General features: G+C 37.1%; 1 protein-coding gene across 3 annotated transcripts in view; it reads right to left on the bottom strand.

The window, feature by feature from the left end:
• Nucleotides 1–391: 391 nt before the first annotated feature.
• Nucleotides 392–26,995, bottom strand: part of DYNC2H1 (dynein cytoplasmic 2 heavy chain 1) — a 305,024-nt gene continuing 278,420 nt past the window's right edge. For all 3 annotated transcript variants that reach the window (XM_059707923.1, XM_059707921.1, XM_059707922.1), the window contains 4 exons: nucleotides 15,409–15,518; nucleotides 14,399–14,480; nucleotides 6,712–6,828; nucleotides 392–782 (listed from right to left, as the gene is read on the bottom strand). In XM_059707923.1, the coding sequence (XP_059563906.1) occupies nucleotides 624–782; nucleotides 6,712–6,828; nucleotides 14,399–14,480; nucleotides 15,409–15,518 (468 nt within the window). In that variant the 3' untranslated portion in view covers nucleotides 392–623. The remainder of the gene's footprint in view (nucleotides 783–6,711; nucleotides 6,829–14,398; nucleotides 14,481–15,408; nucleotides 15,519–26,995) is intronic.

The raw sequence follows: 26,995 nt of genomic DNA, 5'->3' as shown, positions 1-26,995 counted from the left end.
GCACCCTCTCCAATCTGGGACCCCTCAAGGGATGTCCGACTGCCTGTTTAGGCATCGGACATCATGCCTGCATGGGCAGTCAGACATCCCTCTCATAATACAGGACTGCTGGCTCCCAAAACCCCCCCTTCCTGCCTGCCTGATTGCCCCTAACCGCTTCTGCTTGCCAGCCTGATCTACGCCTAACTGCTCCCCTGCTGGCCCGATCACCCCCAACTGCCCTCCCCTGCCAGCCCAGTCATCTCCAATTTCCCTCCCCTGCAGTCCTGGTCGCCCCTAACTGCCCTCCCCTGCTGGCCATCTTGTGTCCACATGGGGGCAACCATCTTGTGTGTTGGAGTGATGATCAATTTGCATATTACCTCTTAATTATATAGGATTATGATGCAAATGTAATAGACATCAATTATTACTGATTCCTTATATATACTATTTTAAACATCTTACCTAAAACATTATATTATTATGCTATTATTACCCATAAAAATAAAAACCCAATGAGATCAACAACATAGAGTAACTATACGCTCATATTTTGAACTAACAATAGATTCACCATGTATTTTATTTAAATTATAATAAATGTTTCTTTTTGCTAAGACAGCTTTTATCGCCATTAGATTTTATTGATTTTTTAGAAATAGAGCTGCTCCACACTGAATCCACTGGTCTTGGTTGCCTCCACATGGAATATCCACGTTGGTTACCACACGATCCCTTTCAGCACTTGTGTAAACAGGCAAAGATATGCAATCATCAGGAGAATATGGGCCGTACACACCCTGTTTAAAAAAATTAATTTTATTTTAAAATATAGCAACATACTGTTTGGAAGATGATCATTAGATAACCAAAGAGACAAACAAAATCCTCCAAATAAGGTTTATTTAAAATTTTATTATGAAGTGTTTTAAAATAAAAATTACTATAATAAACCCCTATCATCCAGCTGCAACACAGAAAATTTTATCTATAAATATATACATATGCCTAGAAATAAAACAAAAATATCACAATACTATTATAATATTTGAAAATATCAATTATCATATATCTATTATCTCATTGTCCCATAAATTTAAAATATTTTTAGTAAAGCCACAATTCAAATAAAGCCCATACTAGCATTTTGTTGATATGATTTCTGAATTTATAGGTTTTTCCTTCCTTGCAATTTGCTGAAGAAACTATACCAAAGATTTCACACATTCTGACTTTTATTGGCTACATTCCCATGGTATCATGTTCACCTATTCCCTGTACTCTTGTAAACTGGATCTGAGCGTAAGCTCATATTCAGATTCAGTTTTTGGGAAGACACTGCATAGGTGGTACTGTATACATCCATCAAGAAGCTTATATGTCTGGTTGTCTTCCTTTTTAGATATTAGGATCCAAGGTTGATCATTATTATATTCAAGATTATAAAATGATAATTTCACTCTATTATTCCTTCTTCATTTCCAGGCAGGAGTATATCTATAGATAGGAACTTTTACTTACTGATTTTTTTTTTTTATTAACAAAGGAAAATTCATAAAGTCTGGATAAAAGCTATCTAATTTCCTTTTATTTATTTGTTTTTAAAACAATGTATTCATTTCATAGTGTACTCTAAGGGTGGTATCTGATTCCCTCCCCCCTCCTTTTTTAAAACAGCATTGTGAAATAGTAGATTTGATGCGGCTACTGCTGAGCTTCAATGCAGTGATTATCTTATTGATGTTTAAATTGTCAATCTTTGTGCAGTGGGAACTCTTAAGTTGTCTCCTGGGTTTTTTATGTCCTGTCATCTTTAATAGTTTCCTTGCTTTCCAGTATGTCAATATGATATAAGCTCGTCTTTTATATTTCCTGTCCCAGAACCCAGTTGTTCATACTCTGAAGATCTTTGGTTCTTTTAATGAGAAATAGTATTAGAGATCATAATCTGGGTTCTGAGCTAGAAATGGTCTATCATTCTTCTAGGATTTTTCAATGACTGGAGATTAGAAATACGAATTTTAAAAAATCACAAGTTCATAATAGTGTTTCTAATTTTAATCTAGGATTAATGTTTTTACTGAACTTATATAATTGTTCTCATCTAACGAAATATTACTTATTTTTTTAGAGTTGGAGTGAAACTTCAAAGTTAAACTCATTTAAAAATTTTAAAAGTGACAAATCAGAAAGCCATAGAGAATTCACCATGGCAACCTAGTTAGGAAGCAGCAAAATTATCATAGATAGTGCAGTTGAAAAGAAGTTTTGGCATATGAATATTAGCACCTAAATACTCTGTTATTCTGTTGCTTTTCAGAATGGAAGACAATAGCATTTACGGAAATAACTCATTTTCGGGCTCTGGAGGACTTGTCTAGGAGCTCCTGACCTAAGCAGGCTATGATGAAAGAGAGATTACAACACTCGCCCACCTAATGGAATGCTGAAAGAATTGATAATGTATCTAACAGCTCAATATAAAGTATTATTTATCCACATATCTCTAATTCTTTAGACTGCATATACATGCCTTTTCCTTATTCCCTACTAATTTTCAAATCAACTAGAAAAAAAATCCCAGCATTTTAGGATCTACTACATGTCACAGATAGCACTAGAATAAAGAGAAATGAAAATCGATTATTTTAAATATTTCCATCAAGAAAAAATATTTTTTTACGTCTAAGTGGGCACTATATGAAATTTCTATTACCTTTTCCAATCCTTTCTCCCTCTCCCTTTCTCTCTCTCTCTCTCAAATACTGTCTGACTTTTCTGGTTCTTGATATATAAAATTACTTAAGTCCTTTTGAAAACTCATTTATTCCTAACATTCCTAAATCTTAATCTGATTTGCATATAATAAAATTCATTCTTTATGAAGAATCATTGCCCAAATAGATAAAACACCATCTACCCTGAATCTGTCTAATTTCTCTTGGTTTGTATTAAAGATTCTGTGAGTTATTCACGCATTCATTTAACAGTATTTTATGTGAAAATGCTGTGTCTAGAATTATACAGGCTAAGCATTTCATGTATATTCAGATAGAGAAAATAATAACCTTCTTTGAAGCTTAAAATTTAGCTTAGGAAACAATATATACATTAAATATATAGTATATAACTTTTGGAAAAATAATTACCTCAGAAAACAAAATACTACTCTGGGATATGTTAATCTAACAAGATTTAATAGAGAGAATCCTGGTTGGGCCTCAGAAAAAAATGTAGGATATGAAGTAAAGGGAATGTTCAACCATTCTTAGCTACTGCCCAATCTCTTCCCTTCTCTCCAATTCTGCTTAAATGGCAAAGCTTTAGGATTCAGAGTTTTCTGTAATTTTTATAACACCCTAGCCATTCCTAAAGTTAATATCCTAGCGCAGGGTTTCTTTTCAAGTGCTGCTTTTAAATTCTTTAGCAAATAGCAGACAAACATTACATATTTGTTGGACCGAAACTATCTGAATCTATGAATGACTATTTATATGCCCAGGAAAAGTCTTAAATTATCTTTTTCTACCACCTGATATTTGCTTTTCTTCCCAGAGCTTCCAGGTCAAAAGTGAAAACAGAAACATCACATTGAAATGTTCACATTCTCTTCCTTTCTCTTCAGGAGACTGTCTCTGTCTCTCTTCATTTTAACGCCAAGCCACTTTCCCTTTAAGTCAGGAACTTAACAGAAATGCAAAGTTGTTTCTTTGTGTATTCACTATCAATTTACTGGTTCAGTATCTACTTCCAAATCTTTTTAAACCTGCTTTGGGTTGTAGGTGTTTCTGTTTGTTTAAAGTGAGGGTAAAAATATTTACATCAAAACCTACAGTATTTTAAAAGTAAAACACCGCAATTATTTCTTAAGATTTTGCTTATCACTTCTCAAAATCTCTTAAATGTTATAATCTTCTGTAAAAAAAAGTTGAATAGCCTTGCTCTTAGGTCACCAATTAATAAATTATCACAGTAGTGGAGCTAGTATGTGGGCATTCTCACTGTTAGCACAATACCTGTGCTGCTGGAAGTTTCATGAATGTTAACTAAATTACATTCTTATGACACAGAACCTTCTTTAATATGTTTATTAAAGATATTACAGACAAAACATAAGGCCCCACTAGGCTGAAATATTTGGATGAAACTAAAAATTTTTATTAATGACTATTAACAAATATATTAAATGCTCAATTAATGCTAAATAGCAGATATACTAGGAAGACTTCAAATAATTCATCTTATAGAACATGTAAACAAGTTAGTTTGATGTAAATAAATTTTAACAATTAAAATCTATATATTATGATTAATCTTAAATGGTTCATGTGTTCATATATCCTACTTTATTAAAACAGAAAGTGGTCCAGTTAGCTCAGTCAATAATGAGGCTAACATTTGAAATTTCATACTCTTGCCCATGGGAAAGTAACTTAAAAGTGCATCCGTACTACAAATACCAGGCAATAGGCTACTATTTGAAAGAAGACAATGCACTGACAAAGGCACGTGGTGATATTAGGTATCATTTAGCCAACAAATCAAAGAAAATAACAAAATAAAACAAAAGCCAAACAAAAAAATCCCCCCAAAAGAAAACAAAATTACCTAGTTTAATTATGTTAACTATTTTACCAATTTCAACTCAATTTTCCAACAGTGAGTATTTTGAGAATTTGTTCTGTCAAGAATGTCATAACAATTTATTACATTATTTTTTTAAATGTATTTTGGTAGAGAAATACTTCCCTCATATTTTTCAATAACACGAGTCTAACAACATTGTCTTCATAAATCCTTAAAGAAAAAAATACTACGATGTAGAAAAGACAGTAATTAAAATATTCATTTTTTAAAAATCAGAGTGCACACAAGGCAGCATATATCTTCTAATATACATGCTGATAATACTAATATATTAATATGTATAAAAGTAATGTATATAGCCCGACTGGCATGACTCAATGGTTGAGTGTCTTCCTATAAATCAGGAGGACACAGTTCTAGTCCCGGTCAGGGCACGTGATGGGTAGAGGACTCGATCCCCAGTGTGGGGCATGCAAGAGGCACCCGATCTATGATTCTCTCTCATCACTGATATTTCTCTCTCATTCTCTCTCTCTCTCTCTCCCCCTTTGCACTCTTAAAATGGATATAAGTGAGCGTTTCAGGTTTTTCTTTTTAATGCTTGCTTTTAAAAAATAAAAAAGGGGGAATTTGCCGGGAGCCGGTCCATCTTGCTGTTTCAAGGGACCTGGCATATATGGCATACGGTTCTTAATGTGTTTGCTCACCTTCTTGGCGCTGTGTTTTAACCAAGGTCACCTCTCCGAGAAAAGTTGTTTCCCCAGGTAGGGATTTTTCCCTGAAGTTAGGGAGGGGATGAAACTCCGTAACTAAGTGCCAGGTGGGTAGTTAATCAATTTAACTACAAACAATCATGCTTAAGCTACATAATCTTTACTCCCTGGAATGGAGATAAGAAACGCCCTAACCTTTGTAATAGAGATTGACAGGATTAAAATGAACTGGTATAAATACAGATGTAACAAGACAGCAAGAGACAGAACTCAGAAGACAGGACCAAGAGAGACAGAGCCTAGGCACAGAACCTACACAGAACGTTCTCTAGGGACAGAAGAACTTCGCTGGCGAGAGCATGCCGGAGGATGCTGGACAGGGACTGGCCTCGGAGCCTGGAGGCAAAGCCTGGTGAGAGAGCATGGCAGGGGATCCTGGACTGAACCTGACTGCGGAGATTGGCAGGAGAGCCTGACTAGAACCTGGCCACCAAATCTGGCTGGAGAAGTCTCCATGTCATTCCTTCTTCGCCGACTCCGTCCACACCTTTGGGGACCCCTGGATCTGCTGGGGCTGGACCCCGGCACCCCTTTCTCCTTCTCTCTCCCTCTCCCTTACTCTCTGAAATCAATAAAAATATATTTAAAAAATAAAAGTAATGTGTAGGTTGCTTCTGTGAGTGGCTTATGGAATCAATTTATGGTAGTATTTTCCCTGGAAATGAAATTTTTTCTGGAGTTGAACTGTCAATTTTGTGTCTGTTGGATCCAATATTGTGTCTGTTGGGTCCAATATGGTTCAGGCTGGCTGAGGACTCCTATGTTACTCTGGGGCTGATGAACCCTAATAGCATTCTTTACTGGAAAGATAGAACACAGACAAACTGACATCCCGTGGAATGTCAAACCAGGGCATCATCCCAGACTGTTCTATAAGATCAGCAGTGTTTCCCTAACTGTAATATGTGGACCAGGAGCTCCAGATGAAGGGTGGGATGTAGGTGCAAGAAAAAGTGTGTTAGGTAATCTTTGGCACTCTTCGGAGTATTTCATAGTCTCAAATACATCATGAATTTCCAAGGGCAGGAAATACTGTAGTTATTAAATTTGTTTAATAACTTAGTGAACAATTTTTCACAAAGAACCATTATGAAATAATGTCATGTAGAATAATTTTTGGGATATATTTTGGAGAAAGTCAATGCCCTTTATGGACAAATCCCCCTAGGGAAACCTTAATTTAGACCTATATTAATTTAACCACTAGCACTGAACTGAAATTAGAACAACTTTAGAATCTATTTCATGAACAAATGATATATAAATAAGTAAGTGTGAGTATAGGTTTTATTATCTTAATGAAAATAGAAAAAAAAATCCAAGTATGAATTGATTAACTTAAAACTTGTACCTACTAAAAATATATTACCTGTGGAATCCAGCCCATAAAACAAGGGAGAACTGATGATACACTTGGAGAATCATGCTGATTTTCAGAAAGTCGATTCCCATCAAAACTGCATCCTTCCAGGCACAAGCCACTAACCTGCCATGGAAACACATAAAACATTAAAGTCTGGAGGAAAAAATGGTGGCTGAATAGGCAGACATGTCCCGTACCTCGTCCTGTGGCCAGACTGGAAAGACAAGTAAATCGGAGAACATCCTCCCGGAATTAACAAATTAGACGCAGCTGAGGAGACAACTGACAACAAGGAAGGGCAGAGGATGCCTGGAGAACGGTGGGAACAGAGATGTGGACTTGAGAGAGGCAGCCGGCCAGCGGCCCAGGAGGGTGAGGAGGAAGCTGCTTTGCGCCAAAGCGGTGTCCCTTAGCGACAGGTGTAACACTGAATTGTGGAAAGGGGAGGCCACAGGGCTCCCGGCAGCCAAGGAATCAAGACCACAGCTGTGAAAGGCTGAGCTCGAGGCCTGGAGCAGCACGGTACTGGGCGGAGAGAAACCTGCAATTTCATTGTTGTTTTGGTTTGGTTTTGTCTTTGCTCTTTTTTTTTTAATATATTTTATTGATTTTTCACAGAGAGGAAGGGAGAGAGATAGAGAGAGTTAGAAACATCGATGAGAGAGAAACATCGATCAGCTGCCTCTTGCATATCCCCCACCGGGAATGTGCCCGCAACCCAGGTACATGCCCTTGACCGGAATTGAACCCAGGACCTCTCAGTCCGCAGGCTGACGCTCTATCCACTGAGCCAAACCGGTTTCGGCTTTGTCTTTGCTTTTTAATCTCTAAACCCAACATAGGAATTTTCAATTGCAAACACTCGCCCAAGGCCTCGGCACAGGGAGAAAGACAGACTTGAGGTGCCTGAGGTGGGGATTAATAACAACAGCAACAAAAAGATTAGCAAATTGCATCCAGTAATATATTAAAAAGATCATACACCATGATTAAGTGTGATTTATTCTGGGTATGCAAGGCTAGTACAATATCCTCAAATCAATAAACATAATACATCACATAAACAAACTGAAAGACAAAACCACATGATCCTATCAATTTATGCAGAAAAAGCATTTGATAAAATCCAATACCTTTTGTGGATAAAAATGCTCAGCAAAGTGGGAATAGAGGGATCATACCTCAACATAATAAAAGCCTTATATTACAGACCCGCAGCCAATATCATACTCAATGGACAAAAACTAAAACCATTTCCCCTAAGAACAGCAACAAGATAAGGATGCCCACTTTCATCACTGTTTGCTACAGTATTGGAAGAGTTAACCATAGCAATCAGACAAGAAGATATAAAAGGCATCCAAATTGAAAAAGAAGAAGTATAATTGTCATTATTTGCAGTTGATATAATTTTGTACATAGAAAACCCTAAAGTCTACATAAAAAAAAAAACTACTAGATTTAATAAATGAACTCAGCAACGTAGCAGAATACAAAATGAATACCCAGAAATCTATGGTATTTTTATACACCCATAATGAACTCACAGAGAGATAAACTAAAAAACAAACAAACAAACAAAAACCAATCTCATTTACCATTGCAACAAAAAATTAAGATACCTAGGAATAAACTTAACTAAGGAGGTAAAAGACCTGTACTCCCAAAACTACAGGACATTGAAAAAAGAGCTGAAGATATAAAGTGTTCATGGATTGGTAGAATCAACATCATTAAAATGTCCATACTACCCAAAGCAATCTATAGATTCAATGCAATCCCATTAAAATACCAACTGTATATTTCAAAGACCTAGACCAAACCCTGCAAAATTTATATGGAATTAAAAAATACATGGAATAGCTGCAGCAATCCAGAGTAAGAACAAAGTTGGAGGGATCACAATACCAGATATCAAGCTATACTACAAAGCCACTGTTCTCAAAGCTGCCTGGTACTGGAACAAGAACAGACATATAGACCAATTGAGCTTAACAGAGAACCCAGAAATTGACCCAAGCCATTATGCTCAATAAATATTTGACAAAGGAGGCAAGAGCATAAAATGGAATCAAGACAGTCTCTTCAATAAATGGTGCTGGGAAAATTGGACAGATATATGCAAAAAAAAAAAATGAAACTAGACCACCCACTTAAAAAACACACAAAAATTAACTCAAAATTGATAAAAGATTAAAACATAAGACAACAAACCATAAAAATCTTAGAAGAATCCATAGGCAGAAAAATATCAGACATATCTCGTAGCAGTATTTGTATGACTACATCTCCCCAGGACAATGGAAACTAAGGAGAAAATAAACAAATGGAAGTACATCAAAATAAAAAGCTTCTGCATAGTAAAAGAAACCATCAACAAAACAACAAGAGAGCCCACTGCATGGGCGAACATATTTGCCAATGTTATCTCCAATAAGGGTTTAATATCCAAAATTTATCGGGAACTAATACAACTTAAAAAAAGGAAGACAAACAATCCAATCAAAAAATGGGCAAAGGACCTAAACAGACCCTTCTCAAATGTGGACATATGGAAGGCCATGAGGCATATGAAAAAATGTTCAAAATCACTAATCATCCGAGAGGCAATGAGGTACCACCTCATACCAATCAGAATGGCTATCATCAACAAAGGATAAGTGCTGGCAAGGATGTGGAGAAAAGGGAACCCTTATGCATTGCTGGTGGGAATGCAGACTCATGCAGCCACTGTAGAAAACAGTATGGAGTTTCCTCAAAAATTTAAAAATGAAACTCCCATTTGACCCAGTAATCCCATTCCTAGGAATATATCCCAAGAAATCAGAAACACCAATCACAAAGAATGTATGCATCCCTATGTTCATAGCAGCACAATTATAATAGCTAAGATCTGGAAATAGCCTAAGTGCCCATCAGTAGATGGGTAGATTAAAAGACAGTGGTACATCTGCACAATGGAATACTATGCTGCTGTAAAAAAGAAAGAACTCTTATCATTTGCAACAGCATGCATGGACCTGGAGAGCATTATGCTAAGTGAAATAAGCCAGTCTTAGAAAGATAAGTATCACATGATCTTATTCATTTGTGGAATATAATGAACAAAATAAATTGATGAACAAAAACAGATCCAGAGACAAAAAGCATCGCATAGACCATCAAACCTCAGAGGGAAAAGAGAGGGTGAGAAGGGAGCGTAAGAGATCAACCAAATGACTTGTATGCATGCATATAAACATATCCAATGGACACAGACAATAGCAGGGGGTGAAGGCCTGTGCAGGGAGGCGGGGGCGGGCTGGGAGAAGTCAATGGGGGAAAAAGGAGACATATGTAATATTTTTAATAACATTAACAAACTTTAAAAAAGAATACCAAGTAAAGTAAGAATAAAAAGAAATAATAAAAACATAAAAATAAATAAAATAAAATTCTGAGGCACACAAAAAATATTGTCAATCTGACCAAAAAAAAAAAAAAAGAAAAGAAAAAGTCTGAAATGTCAGAAGTGAATGTATTATATCTTAAAGAAAGGTAACACTTTACATTGTAACTACACATTCCAAATAATATAATAACAAATATTGTAGTATTATATATGAGAATAAAGAAGACGAAGACCTGGACCAGTGCTTACTGTGAACTTGCTTTAGACTGAATTCTCAATTTTGGTAAAAGTTTTAGAAAAAAATACAAGTTCCATCAGTTATATAAATGCAGAAATATAATGGTAAAAGCCAAAAAATTATTCTTTCTCTAGGAGGGGAAAGAAAAGCATAATTACAGAACAAGAACATGATTGGAATTTTAATATAATTTTTTTTAAAGAACAGAAAAAAAAATTCAGATAATTTGATGCAAATAATTCTTGATATGTCATGCAAAGCTGAAAGAATTAAAAAGAGAAAAAGTTCATCTCTTTTTTCAAATTAATCTTAATATAAATTTAAGAAGTTATGAAAACAAAAATATAATAATTTTGGTGATTCCATTTCATATTTGTTTGTGTTCATTCTTTCAGTTTCTGCTGTATTAATCTACCCTGAGTTTATCTAAAAGCAACAAATGTAAAGTCAGTATTTTTTATTCAGAAACAATCTATGTTCTCATAAACTTGATAGAAAATATAAACAAATCTTACAAATATTACATAGTACCTAAGTTTTAACATACTAAATGAAAGTATCATAAAATTTAGAGTCACAGTTAACACGTAAAGTTAGTAGAGTTAAAGTCATTTTCCACTATATCACAGTTTGAGAATGGCTTAGGAACAAGGAGGTACTAGGAGAATCTGCCTTGACAGTTTTGAATAGCAAATTTTACAGTTGGGTTGCTGTACCATGGAAAAGATAAGCAATTGTTTCTTAGTGAAAGAGCTGGGATAAGAATATAATTGGTTAATCCTTAAATTCAATATTCTTCCTATATAGCATTGATGTGATGCTATACAGGCCACTTCAAGAGTTTCTCAAGTCATTTTGCTCCTGAAAAAATGTAAATTTAGTGAGTGCCTAGTAATTTCAGTGCAAGAAACTCCCTAGGTAAGATAGTTCTTCTAAGGCCTCTTCTAGAAATTTTATTAAGTTTTAAGCTCAATTATTTCAGAAAAGCAATTTATAAAAGCAGTCCCTATTGGTAGTGCCACAACTTGACTATGACCTATGCATATTCTAAGATAGAAACTCCTTCCCTGACCAGGAGGTGGAAGGGTTTCTGGAGACTATTTCAATAATTGGCACCACTGTCCATGCATTTGCTTAATCAGACACCTGGGAAACATTCTTGGCTCCTTCTCCTAAACTTCACACATGCCACCAACGAACACTTCCTGCCACATCTAACAAAGATTTTCCAATAAATCTGCTCTTTTCTCTCTATATCCTCTATCACTAACCTATTTGAAAATGTAAGTAATTTGCAGATTTAAAGACATTCTTATTGCTGAAAATGCGATGAAAACATATACTAAACTGGTAATATATCAGGAGTGGGAGTGGTATCAACAAACTATATCCTCATTGCTACTGGAATTCTGCATTAAAAGAAGAAATAAAAGCAGATAAACCCCAGATATTACTTTTAATACTGAAAAAAATCATTTAGAGCAGCGGTTCTCAACCTGTGGGTCACGACCCTTTGGGGGTCGAACGACCCTTTCACAGAGGTCACCTAAGACCATCAGAAAACACATATATAATTACATATACATATTGTTTTTGTGATTAATCACTATGCTTTAATTATGTTCAATTTGTAACAATAAAAATACATCCTGCATATCAGCTATTTACATTACGATTCATAACAGTAGCAAAATTACAGTTATGAAGTAGCAACGAAAATAATTTTATGGTTGGGGGTCACCACAACATGAGGAACTGTATTAAAGGGTTGCAGCATTAGGAAGGTTGAGAACCACTGGTTTAGAGGATATAACAAGTCTCCAGGCAAATGGACTTTCTAATATCAAACTCAAGAATTCGGCCAGCTTAACTTCTAGCTGCAACAGGACGAAGCTAAGGAGCCAGCTGTACTAAGTGCAGAAACGACCCTGAAGGAACAGAGCAGAATGTGAACACCCAAGAGAAAAGCATAAGGAAGTGTGGTATTCAGCCTGGGTTCCTGGCTCAGACTCATAATCAGATAAAGTGACTTCTTCCCAGAAAGGGAGGAGGAAAGGAGAAAGCAGAGGAGTCTAAGAGCATCCACATTAGTAAATCTCTCTCCACACAGAAGAAAACAATGAGAGTGGGAAATAAGAACTCCCCTCTAACAATATATTTAAAATACCTGGAAAACTGCCTGATACATAGTAAATGCTCAAAAGTATTAGCTATTATTGTTCATTAATCTAATCCATCTCCTAATTTCTAGACATTTATAATTATTTTATATAGTGTATCCACTTAAGTGAGGCAAAATAAAGGTTTGAGTGGACATTATCTGAAAAATTCTGGTCAAAGAAACTTTTGCCTATAATATTCAATTTGCAAAGTATTTTCCAAAATTACGTTAGATCAGCAATTTTCAACCAGTGTGCTGCAAGAATTTTAAAACATCTGTACAAATGTACTATTTGGATCAAATGCAAATCATTAAGTGAAAGGCATCTAAATGTGCATCTCTTGTCATAATATAATTTCCTCTAATTATTTTTGTTTTGCTTAGTTTTCAATTTAACAAAACAGAAACTGAATAAAATCATTAAACAAAACAAAAAATCTATACTCAAATAATGTTAGTCATACTTGAACCTCTGATTAAAACACCTGAAGATTTAAAATAAAGTTTGGTTTTCTTTACAGTTTCAAAACATTTTAAAAGGACAGTGGCGATTAGGTCGGCCACAATTACATAAGTATATTCCAAATAACTGATTACCATAACCTAATCTACTTTGAAAGGGCTGTTCATACATATAAGGTCTTATTCAACTCTTCTCACCTCTGAAGGGGTTAGCAACAGTAATATTAGTAACTTTGTTCACTAAAAACATAATTAAGCCATTAACTTATTTCATATATGATGTTGCATTTCCTGCATACTTCCGATTTTAAGTTGAATTTAACTTGGATTTAACAGTGAATTTCATGATAAACTCAGTTTTATTTTGATAAGTTATTATATGGCTTTATTTGCCAGAACCCTCCTTTTAAAAATTAAAAAATATGTCAAACACACATAAAATCATAAAAATATTTTAACTATATATTTACTGCTCATTTTTATTAGACTTTAATATGCAGCCATGCTTATTCCATATTCCCAAGCAAATAAACCATAATGAATACAGCTGAAGTCCTCTGATATATCTTATCTTTCCTGTTCCTCTTCTGCTCTCACATGACCCAGTCATTACCCTGAATTTAGTTATTCATGATTCTTTAATATACATGTATCCATAAACAATAAATAGTATTTTTTCATATTTTCAATCTGTATGCAAATGGTAACATAATGCATTATACTATTTTGTAACCTGCTTATTTCCTTCAGCGAGACTGGTAAGAAGGGCAGAGGCGTGAAAAGGTTGGTCCCACTGTCATGGGTGGTGGCTGAGATTACGGCTATCTCATCTGCAAAGGCCCTCCCCACCCCACCCCCACCCCGGCGAGGAGTATGGGGTCTCAACATCATAGCAGACTCATCAGCCCTGAGCAGCAGAGCAAGGAAGATGTGCCCACATAACATCTGGTTATAAGACTGAAGTTCAGCAGTCTTCAGTTGGTCATTCAGGTAGACTGTTTTACATTTTAGTTGTAATTCCAGTTTGTTCCTGGGAGTAGGTGAATGTAACTTCCAACTACTCCACTGCCATCTTGGATCTCCTGGTCTATTTTTATGTTACATTTATATATTCTTTATTATATAGCAAATATTAATTGAATTTTAGAAAAGATAATCAAACATAATTTCAAGATTTGTATCATTTTTTTTTACCAAAAGCTTTATTTTCAAATATATTGTATCCCGATGCATTAGAAAAGATTATATTGTGTACAAGTTGTTTCACGCTAAATCTTAATTATGCTGGTTTTTCACATAGGTAATACAATCTAATCTATCTCTGCGGGTCTTCCACTACAAAGACAGGTGACTTTGAAATTGGAGTTATAGAATCTTTTCATCACAGCTGGCCAAAATATACATTTTAGACTTACAAAAACATTTAAAATTAGTTTACTACCTTAATCTGCAGCTTGGCCTCTTGCAGTCGACCTTTCCATGAAGCTACAAATTTAAGGCTATCCACAGAACAACCCATTGCCCTATAAAAGTAAAGCATCAATTCAGAAAGAAATAATATTCAGGAAGTAGAATATGAAGATAAATACATTTCTATTTATTTAAAATTTTATAATGTACAAATAATAAAATATCTTAAGTCAGACTTCACACTAAGTTCTTAAAGTTAACAGGCTGTGCAAATTCCTTAAGGATAGGGCCTTTATCATTTTTATTTTTATATCCTCCATTTTGACCATCAGCCTCAAATTCAGGCATATGATGGGTGTTGAATAAATGTTATTAGCTGAATGGAAATGTTTATAATGATCCTGAGGCATTATAAATTAAGATCCCCCTGAATCACTAAACAACAACTAAATTTTATCCAATATATTTTTGGAAGTGTCTCTTTTTCCCCTCATTCTATCTTATTAAAAATTATAGTCTACATACAAGATGATATTCCACATGTTAAAAAAAAATAACTTGATCTTAATCATCAAATACTGTTCCATATCAAGAAGCCTAGTTAGCACTGTCCAACAGAATTTTCTGGAAAGATAAAAACATTTTCAAGCAGTCCAAAATGGTAGCCACTAGCTACATGTGGCTATTTGAGCACTTCAAATATGGGTAATATGACTGATAAGTTACATTTAAAATAATATTTAATTTTGATTCATTTTATTTTAATTAGCTCCATTTGACTTCTGCCTACCATATTGTACACCAAAGATCTAGATAAATAATCAAAAATTTTAAAAAGTTAAATTTTACCTTTTTTAATTCTAATAAACAAAAGTTATGCCTTTTAACTAGTGGTAAACTGAATTACTAAAATTAAGTATTAGGAAATAATACAACTATCTGGATTTAACAATTACTTTATTCACAAGGGAATGCGATCAAAAGTGAATAAAGGAAAGTATAATTACCCTCGTGGACAAACAACTATTTCATTTTAATTACCTTGCAGTTTCTTGGCGAAGAGCATTGAGGAATGTGTCTGGGTGGAAGAGTTCTGATAGGTCAAGTGTATCGGAGAGAAGAGCCTGTTTTTCAGCTCTCTCTACCCAGCTCTAAAAATGAAAAAAATACATAAGCATACATTTTAAAACTTTGTAAATTTGAAAGATAAAGAAATCTATTAGTGAATTATTATGCAGAAGTCATTTTCATCTTAAACCTAATGCAGTTTCCAAATGATCTGAGATGATGGGGGGACGGGGAGAGAAAGAATTGCACTGCACATTATGAGCTGTCACAGTTCTGACATAATATCCATTCATCACAACAAAGCTTCCTTACATAACTTTTTCTTGGTACAAATCTACTCAAAATAAAGCCAAAAAATGAAAATTAATCTAAGATACAGGGTTGCAGTTTGGTTGGCAGGTCTCCCATGACGACTCACCTCTCGAATGTGCACAACTGGGTCTAACTCCAGAGTCCCCAGGGTCCCCAAGTCCTGGCAATGCAAACTGAGCTAGGATTCCAGATCTAGATCTGACAGTCAATTTTCCACTTTACTAAATCAAGTATTAAAGTGGAGGGTAACGTCCAGGAAGAAGTAGTTTTTTGTTAAATGGTGTTTTTAAGTAGTATTTTCTACTTATCTGCCATTTTGTAAATCAAATTACACTCTGTTTGGAGACATATACATAATGTATGTTTAATTAGTATAATAAAAATTGTCATTTGGAACAAATAAGAAAAACAACAGGGAATTTTGTGCAACATTTATTATATGCTTTTCATATAATAACCCAATTTTATGCTTGCTACAACCCTGAAAATTAGTATTAATACACCATTTCACAATGAGGAAATAGAGCTATGGTGAGCTTAAAGTCGGGCCCAAGGTCAAAGAGTGAGTAAGTGCTGGAACCAGTTATAAACTCAGGCAGCATTATGTGCTTTGCTTTTCTGTAATAGTTTCTGGAGGTGCTAATGTGCCCTAAGAGGTAGGTAGCTTACTGATGATTGTTGAATCAGTCTGTTTTTCAGTTGATGTACAGAGATGATATCGTAAAAACCATGCAGAATTCTCATTTGCTAAGTAACTCATTATGCATGCTTTATAAACAGTCTGGGGTGGGGGAATTGTGTTAATTTATCACAATGTAGAAAGTCTGTGTTTCATGTATTGTAACATCCTGTTATAATACATGTATTTACATCTGTCAGCCAGGTCTAGATGGGAGAAATTAAAATCACCAAAGTTACAGTATTTGTCTTTTATCTTAATGCATTTGACTAGGTCTCCTACATTGTAGCAAAAATGTTCCTATGTCCTTCCAACCAGTTAAAAATAAGATTTTGAGACTATATAACAGACTTTAGAAAAAGATCTGTTTAACAAAGTATAATTATTTCTTTGTGAATGTTATCCTTTATGATAATAACAATTCATAAGTATCTATTTTTTGTTTGTTTTAATCCTCGCCCGAGGATATTTTTCCATTGATCTTTTAGAGAGAGTGGAAGAGAGAGGGAAAGACAGAGAGAAACATTGATGTGAGTGAGATAAACACATCGATTGGTTGCCTCCTGCAAGCACCCTGACCAGGGCCCTGGCCGGGGAGGAGCCTGTAACCAAGCAAGGTACGTGCCCCCAAACGTAGTCAAACCCAGGACCCTTTGGTCTACAGGCTGACGCTCTATCCACTGAGCCAAACCAGCTAGGCCCTAAGTATCTATTTTCAATTAAAGAATTTAAAATTATGCATAGCAAATATTGTTATTCCCTATCAAATAACTTCATTATATTATCTGTCTTCTATTTTAATTACCTAAACATATTCAACAAATATGCTTGCATGACCTATTTTGATTGTATGTAATATTTCTTCCTGTTATTTTAAAACAGTTGTTTTAAAAAATATTTACTCTATGAATATTTCAAATTACACTATTATTTCATTAAAGTCTTTAAAATTAATTTTGAATTCAAAAACTCCAAGGGAGTTTTTGCTAGGAATGGGTGTTCAAATTAATTAAAAATTAGAGTGTTGCCAAAACCGGTTTGGCTCAGTGGATAGAGCATCGGCCTGCGGACTGAGGGGTCCCGGGTTCGATTCCGGTCAAGGGCATGTACCTGGGTTGCAGGCACATCCCCAGTAGGAGATGTGCAGGAGGCAGCTGATGGATGTTTCTCTCTCATCGATGTTTCTAACTCTCTTTCTCTCTCCTTTCCTCTCTGTAAAAAATCAATAAAATATATTAAAAAAAAAAATTAGAGTGTGGCTGATAATCAGATTTTTACTTCATTAAAGTTTTAATATAATTATTTTCCACAAATAAGAGAATGAATTGAAAATATTAACACAGTGATAGATTGTTTATATGCTTATTGAAACATGTAAGATGGGATCATCCTTAATAGTTATGCAAATTTAAAAACTAAAATATAGTTTTAAAGAAAAGCAAAATGATGCATGATAATGCTCAAATGTTAGTTGCCAGATGAATAAAATCTTAGTAGTAATGTATAATATATATGTATATATCTAATAGGCAAATTGTCCCCATGGGAGTTTGACCAGGAGACCGATGGCTCGCTATGATGTGCGCTGACCATCAGGGGGTAGTGTGGAATGAAGGAAGGCCCCGGCTGGGAGCTGGCAGCCAGGGAAGGAAGGCCCCAATCGGCCCTGATCACTGGCCAGGCCTAGGAACAAGTTTTGTGCATGAATTTCGTGCACCGGGCCTCTAGTATTTCTATAAAGCAATTTGATGAACTGTGCCAAAGCTTTAAAAATATTCAAGCCATTTTACTCAGTAATTCTTTTTCTTGAAATGTAAATTAAGGGCATAATTAAGAGATTATCACACATGGTTTGCTCATTTAAAATTATTAATAATAGTATGAAATTAGAATAATGAGACATCTATATATATATATATATAAAAGCCTAAGCGACCATTACAACCAAATGACCAGAAGGACAGGTAGACCAGTCGTTATGATGTGCACTGACCACCAGGGGGCAGACGCTGAATGCCGGAGCTGCCCCCTGGTGGTTACTGCACTCACACAGCCAACCTCCCATGGCCAGCCAACCTCTCCTGGTCCCTCCCTCTGGCTGGCAAACCTCCTGAGGTCCCTCCTCCCATCCTTCCAGCCCTGTCCAGCAGCTGGCAGGCCCCATCCACAGGCTCCCAGGCCCTGGCTGGCAGCTGGCAAACCCCAGCCAGCCCTAGCCAGCCTGGCCCTGATCAGGACTAGGTGAGACGGCTCCAATGGGCCCTGATCACTGGCCAGGCCTAGGGCCCCCACCCATGCACGAATTTTGTGCACTGGGCCTCTAGTTATAGAATAATATATTGTAGAAAAGAGAAATTAGCTAATAACAAATATTAGCTAGTTAAATTATGGTACATAAATGTAATAAAAATTGCATAACAATAAAAATTCATATTTGAAGAATATTTAATGGCACTGGAAAATGCTCGTGACCCAATGTATTTGCCAGCATGTAAAAATGCATACAAGTATGAATCTAATTATGTAAAAACATTATTTGAATATGTAGAACGAATATTGAAGAAAGCATATCAAAATACAGTGGGGCCTTGACTTACGAGTTTAATTTGTTTCGTGATGGAGCTCGTAACTCAAATTACTCGTATGTCAAATCAAAAAGTGAACGAGTGAGACACGTGATGCTGGGCTGATGTTGTGGCGTTCACTGTGACGTTCACTGCACCAACTAGCGGTGGGGTATCTGAAGCTGGCTCGTAACCCGAATTTTAGCTCGCAACTCAAAGCAAAAAATTGGCCGAGAGACGGCTCATATCTCGAAAAACTCATTAGTCGGAACACTCCTAAGTCACGGCCCCACTGTAAATCATTTCGGCTGGGTCTGGCCTACAGCCTATTAATGATGATCTTTACTCACTTATATAATAGCAATTATCCTATATAATAAAAGGCTAATATGCAATTTGTCCCCTCGGGAGTTCAACTGACCGGGAGTTCGACCGCTTGCTATGACATGTGCCAACCACCAGGGGGAGACGTGAAACAAAGGAAGGCCCCAGCTGACAGCTGGCAGCCGGGGGAAGGAAGGCCCTGATTGGCCCTGATCGCCAGCCATGTCTAGGGACCCTACCTGAGCACGAATTTCGTGCAGTGGGCCTCTAGTTTAGTATAAAAATAAAATGCATTAGTAAACTGATTCTGTCTTACTTTGTTTTAATGCTCTGTGTTCCTTGGGAGAAAAAGTGTTTAAGACAAATAGCAAGTAATTTAGATAATTATTGTTCTCAATGTCTTTTTTTTTTTTTTAAATATATTTTATTGATTTTTTACAGAGAGGAAGGGAGAGAGATAGAGAGTTAGAAACATCGATGAGAGAGAAACATCCATCAGCTGCCTCCTGCACATCTCCCACTGGGGATATGCCCACAACCCAGGTACATGCCCTTGACCGGAATCGAACCTGGGACCCTTCAGTCCGCAGGCCGACGCTCTATCCACTGAGCCAAACCGGTTTCGGCTCAATGTCTTTTATATTCCTGCAACGTTTTTACAGAATTTATTTAGTATAAATTTAGGGGCTTAAGAATCTGAGAATAAATTCATCAAGAATTAAAATCTAATTTATCCAAAATAAAAATAATACAGTTAGTCATTGTTTTGACTGCAGTAAACAATACATTAAAAGTTATTAGAATGTTAATAACTCAGGGTATAACAAGCTTTTCAATTCACTGCATGAATAGATGGCAATAAACTGTAGCTCATCAGCAAGGTAAATTATCAGGAATTATACTGGAATTGAAACCTCAGAATCATTAAACAAATAAAATATTTCTTACTGAAGTTTGTTGTACTAACTTCAAGAAATAGTTGGTATACTACGATAGATCTGCCATTCCTCGAGTTTCATTTTTTCCTAACCTCAAACCTGGTTTATAATATTATTATTTACATCTGTGCATTAATTAGTCTTACTAATTATATTATCTAAACAAAAGAGAAAAAGTAAGTGATTTTTCCCCCCAAAGTTTAGTCTTTTGAGTTTCAATCTTAAGTCATCTTTGAGTAGACTTCTGAGATGAATGAAAAAATCTGTCTGGAGTTCAAAAGACCAAGATGGTGTTGAAATAGTTTCCTGAAGCTCTAATCATTTTGATTATATGGTCCTTAAAAAATAATTTCTTGCCTCATGTACTCCATTAATAAGGTGACCTCGTCTACCAATTTTAGAGAACTGTTTTAAAACATGTCTTGAATACATTGTAGTTAAGAATCTATCCATTAATGGTTGGCTATCCATTTACATTGACTTTAATTCCTCATAGCATTGCTCAATTTTGACTTGTTTTGTGGTTTGACTTTTATATAGCTAAATTAATATCAAATTTTCATTTTGATATATTCTTTGACCCAAGAGTTACTTAAAAGTAGGTATTTAATTTCCAAATGTTTGAAGATTTTCTATGAATTGTTATTTATTTCTATCAGAGAGCATATTTTCTGTGGTTTACATATATTTACGGTAAATTATTCCAGACTAGTTTGATCTATGTGTAGATCTACTGTGGTAAATTTCTGTGTACTTAAAAAGAATGTGTATTCTGCTGTCATTGGTTGTAATCTATAATAATAAAAGGGTAATATGCTAATTAGACTGGACGTCCTTTAGGACAAAGCCAGGGCCGGAGAGAAGCCAGCCCCCGGGGCCCTGGTGCCTGCAGGCGGCCAGGGGAGGTGGCCGAGGGAAGCCAGCTTGGGTCCCCAGTGCCTGTGGGTGGCTGGAGGGAAGCCAGCCCGGGTCCCGATGCCAGAGGGAAGCTGGTGCTGGCAGCCAGGGGAAGGAAGGCCTACTCATGCATACATTTCGTGCATCAGGTCTCTAGTGTTCTATAAATACCAATTAAATTAGCTAATAATGTCTCCAGACCCATCCATACTGTCTCAAAGGGTAAGAGATCCTTCCTTTTGCAGCTGTATAGTATTCCATTGTGTAAATGTACCTCAGGTGTTTTTTAATCAATTCATCCACTGATGGGCATGTAGGCTATTTCCAAATCTTAGCTATTGCAAATAATTCAGCTATAAACATAGGGATGAGTATATTATCTCTGATTGGTGTTTTGGAATTTTTAGAATATACTCTTAGAAGTGGAATCACTAGGTCAAATGGAAGTTCCATTTTTAATTTTTTGAGGAAACTCAATAATGTTTTTCATAGTAGTTGAACCAGTCTGCATTCCCACCAGCAGTGTACTAGGGTTCCCAGTTTCTCCACATCCTCACCAGCTCTTGTTCTTTGTTGATTTATTGATGATAGCAATTGTGACAGGTGTGAAGTGATATCTCACTGTGGTTTTAATTTGCATTTATCTAACAATTAGTGACTTTAAGCATTTTTTCATATGTCTTCTGGGCATTTGTATGTCCTCTTTGGAGAAGTGTCTATTCCAGTCCTTTGACTATTTTTCAAGTGAATTGTTTGTCTTCCTTTTGTTGACTTGTATGAGTACTTTATATATTTTGGATATCAACCCCTTTTTAGATGTATCACTGCCAAATATGTTCTCCAATATAGTGGGTTTCCTTTTCATTTTGATGGTGGTTTCTTTTGCTATTCAGAAGCTTTTTATTTTGATGTAGTTTCATTTGTTTATTTTCTCCTTTGTCTCTCTTGCCCTAGGAGATGTATCTGTGAATATTTTGCTACATAAGACATCTGAAATTTTACTGCCTATTTTGTCTTCCAGGATTTTTATGTTTTCATGGCTTATAGTTAAGTCTTTTACCCATTTTGAGTTTATTCTTGTGTATGGTGTAAGTTGGTGGTCTAGTTTCATTTTTTGCATGTGTCTGTCCAGTTTTCCCCACACCATTTATTGAAGACATTGACTTTACTCCATTGTATTTATTGCCCCCTTGATCAAATATTAATTGAGCGTAATGGCTTGGGTTAACTTCCGGGGTCTCTGTTCTGTTCCATTGGTTCATATATTTGTTTTTGTGCTACTACTAGGCTGTTTTCATTACAGTGGTTTGCAGTACTTTGATGTCTGGTATTGTGATCCCTCCAACTTTGTTTTTCTTTCTCAATATTGCTCCACTATTTGGGGTCTTTTTTGGATCAATGTCGATTTTTGGAGTATTTGTTCTAGTTCTGTGAAGTATGTGTTTGGTATTTTAATAGGGATTGTGTTGAATCTTTAGATTGCTTTGGGTAGTATGGACATTTTATTGATGGTAATTCTTCCGATCCTTGTTTATATCTCCCTCTATTTCTTTTCCCAATGTCCTATAGTTGTCCAAGTATAGGTCTTTTACCTCCTTGGTTAAGTTTATTCCTAGGTATTTATTTTTTTTGCAATGGTAAATGGAATTTTTTTTTCAGTTTCTCTGAGAGTTCATTATTGGTGTATAAAAATGCAATCAATTTCTGAATGTTGATTTTGTATCCTGCTACTTTGCATAATTCATTTATTAAGTCTAGTAGTTTCCTGGTGGAGTCTTTACAGTCTTCTATGTGTAGTATCATGTCATTTGTGAATAATGATAATTTTACTTCTTCCTTTACAATTTGAATGATTTTTCTTTCTTGTCTGATCACTGTGGCTAGGACTTACAGTACTATCCTATCTAATAAAAGAGAAACATGGTAATTGGCGTACGGCCGCTACCCTTCCCATTGGCTAATCAGCAAGATATGCAAATTAACTGCCAGCCAAGATGGCGACGGCACCAGGCAGCTTGAAACTAACATGAGGCTTGCTTGCTTCAGTGACAGAGGAAACCAATGTTCCCCGCCTGCCTTGCCGGCCTCTGAGACCGCAGTTTCAAACATTGTAACAAATAAAGATGCTAAACAAAACCCCAGAAACCAGCTTTCAGCCGGCTGGGATCTCAGAGCTGGAGTTGATACAGAGTTTCGATTGTAGAACCTAAACAAACCAGATACCTGCTTTCAGGAGCGGAGGCCTAAGAGCTGGAGCCTCAGAGCTAAAGCTGGCTCAGAATAAAAAAAAAAAAAAAAAAGAAGAAGCAGTTGGGAGCTTCACTCCAAGCCTGAAAACAGCCCTCAGCCCCTCACCCAGACTGGCCAGGCACCCCAGTGGGGAACCCCACCCTGAAGGGTGTGTGACCAGCTGCAAACAGCCATCATCCCCTCATCCAGGCTGGCCAGGCACCCCAGTGGGGACCCCCACCTTGATCCAGGACACCCTTCAGGGCAAACCAGCCAGCCTTCATCCATGTACCAGGCCTCTATTCTATATAGTAAAAGGGTAATATGCCTCCCAGTACTGGGATATGTGGAGCTGAGAGGCCTCCCGGCACCAGGATCAGTGTGACAGGGGGCAGCGCCCAAACCCCCTGATGGCCCTGCGGCTCTGTGTGAGACAGGGGGCGGGGCCACAACCTCCCTATCTGCCCTGCTCTGTGTATGACAGGGTGAGGCGCCCCAACCCCCCCAACCCCCACGGGCCCTGGTCTGTGTGTGATGGGGTAGAGCCACAACCTCCCCATAGGCCCTGCCCTGAGTGTGACTGTGGCGGTGCCCCAACCCCCTGATCGGCCCTGCTCTGTGGGTGATAGAGGGCGGCGCTCCAACCCCTTGATCCGCCCTGTCCTGAGTGTGACAGGGGGTGGTGCCCCAACTCCCCTATCGGACCTCCTGCTCTGTGCATGACAGGGGGGAGCTCCCCAACCCCCTGATTGACCCTGCTCTGTGCGTGACAGGGTACAGAGCCCCAACCCCCCTGATGGGCCCTGCTCTGTGCATGACAGGGGAGAGCTCCCCAACCCCCTGATTGGCCCTACTCTGTGCATGACAGGGTACAGAGCCCCAACCCCCCTGATGGGCCCTGCTCTGTGCGTGACAGGGGGTGGCGCTGCAACCTCCCCATAGACCCTGCCTTGAGTGTGACAGGGGGCGGTGCCCCAACCCCCCAATCGGCCCTACCCTGAGCACGACTGAGGGTGGCATCGCAACCTCCCGATCCGCCCTGCTCTGTGCATGACAGGGGGCGGTGCCCCAACTCCCCAATCGGCCCTGCTCTGAGCCCGACCAGGGGCTGCACCTAGGGATTGGGCCTGCCCTCTGCCACCTGGGAGCAGGCCTAAGCCAGCAGGTCGTTATCTCCTGAGGGGTCCCAGACTGTGAGAGGGCACAAGCCGGGCTGAGGGACCCCCCCTCCCCCGCAAGTGCACAAATTTTTGTGCACCGGGCTTCTAGTGTTGAATAAGAATGGTGAAGGGGGACATCCTTGTCTAGATCCTGTTCTTAAGTTTTTGCCCATTGAGTATGAGGTTAGCTATAGATTTGTCATATATGACCTTTATTATTTTGAGGTATAATCCCTCTATTCCCACTTTGCTGAGAGTTTTTATCAAAAAAGTGTGTTGTCTTCCAATTTGTATATATGCACCCCTATGTTCATAGCAGCTCAATTTACAATAGCTAAGATTTGGAAACAGCCCAAGTGCCCACCAGCAGATGAGTGGATAAAAAAAGCTGTTACATTTACACAGTGGAATTACTATGTAACTGTAAAAAAGAAGGAACTCTTACCATTTGCAACAACATGGATGGACCTGGAGAGTACTATGCTAAGTGAAATAAACCAGTCAGAGAAAGATAAGTATCACATGATCTCACTCATATGTGGAATCTAATGAACAAAATAAACTGATGAACAAAATAGATCCAGAGACATAGAACCATGGAACAGACTGATGAATTTCAGAGGGAAGGATGGAATGGGGTTGAGATGGGGGGAAGGGGAGAATTAACCAGGGAACTTATAAGTATATATGTATAGGCCATGGACACAGACAATAGTGTGGCAAAGGCTTGGGAGGGGTGGGTAAGGGGAGGAGGGGGTCAATGGGAAAACAACAACAACAAATAGAACAAAGTGGACATCTGTAATACTTTCAACAATAAAGATAATTTTTTTTAAAAAAGGGTGCTGGATTTTGTCGATGCTTTTCCTGTGTCTACTGATATGATCATGTCCTGAAATAAGCCAAGCATAGAAAGACAATTTTTACTTTTTGTATTTGAAACTTTGTTATTAGATGTGTAAAAGTTTAGTATTAAATTCTCTTGAGGACTTGATTATTTTATTTATTACTACAAAATAACCCTCATCTTTGAAAATCATTTTCCTTGATATAGTTGCACAAGCTTTCTTTTGATTAGTGTTATCATTGTATATCTTTTTCCATCTTTTTACTTTTAATTTATTTGTGTCTTTATATTTAAAATGCAATGCCCAGTACTGGCAAGTGTGGCTCAATTGATTGATCAATATCCCATGCACAGAAAGGATGCAGAATCAATTCTGGTCAAGGCACATGCCCAGATTGCAGGCTTAATCCCTGGTAGGAGGGCATGCAGGAGATAGCCAATCAACAACATCTTGCAATTATATGATGTCTCTCTCTCTCTCTCTCTCTCTCTCCCTCCCTCCCCTTTTCTATCTCTCTAAAAATCAATAATTTTTAAAAATCTTTAAAGTGCAATGCCCTGATGCCTAATAGCCATAACAGTTAGATTTCATTTTATCAAATCTGACAATTTTTGCCTTTTAGTTGGTAGCTTTGAAAATTAATTCAATGAGTAAAATTATGGCTTTAATAGTAATATTATCACATTAGTAATATAACATAATTACATAATAGTTATCACAGTAGAAGCCCATGTTCTTACAATAAATAGCACACAAGGCCTTCATTGCCTGCCCCTACCCCAATTTCCACATCCCTCTACCAAATTATAACCTTCTAACCTTTGACTTCTCTGACCATCTTTTCTTCGTTTAGATTCCTTCAGTCACAATGGCCCCCTTTCTCAAAGAACTCTCTGCCTCAGGGTACTTGTTATTCCCTCAGCTTGAAACTTTCTTCTAGCAGGTGCAATTCCCTTACCTCTTCAAGTCTGTTCAAATACCACCCTATCAAAGATGTCTTCCCCAATTCTACCATTTTAACAAAACTAATTTTTTTAATATGTTTTAACTTTACATATAAAACTCTGCATGCTATTAGTGGGAATGAAAGAAAAGAAATCTGTGGTCAAGTTAAGTCAACACCTGTTTTTATCATTGATTGGTTTAAATTTTCATGAAGACTTGTTTGGTGTTGCTTTGGCTTTTGAGAGAGGCTTCAACATTATATGCTTCTAAATACATTCTGATGTTCTTGGCCAGTGGTCGGCAAACTCATTAGTCAACAGAGCCAAATATCAACAGTACAACGATTGAAATTTCTTTTGAGAGACAAATTTTTTAAACTTAAACTATATAGGTAGGTACATTGTTATTAACTTAATTAGGGTACTCCTAAGGCTTAGGAAGAGCCACACTCAAGGGGACAAAGAGCCACATGTGGCTCGCAAGCCGCAGTTTGCCGACCACGGTTCTTGGCCATTCTCATCTCCATCAGATGTAGAGAAACTCTGAAGGCTGCCTTAACCAAAGAAATCTCTCTTTGCTCTACCCCACTCCCAGTGTGGACCTAGCAGGCTGGATAAGATTTTGTATTAATCTATATTTGCCCTCCTAAGGCATAGAAATCATA

This window comes from Myotis daubentonii, chromosome 9 (genome assembly GCF_963259705.1).
Source record: "Myotis daubentonii chromosome 9, mMyoDau2.1, whole genome shotgun sequence".
NCBI classification, from domain to species: Eukaryota; Metazoa; Chordata; class Mammalia; order Chiroptera; family Vespertilionidae; genus Myotis; species Myotis daubentonii.
This window is presented reverse-complemented; position numbering and strand designations above follow the sequence as displayed.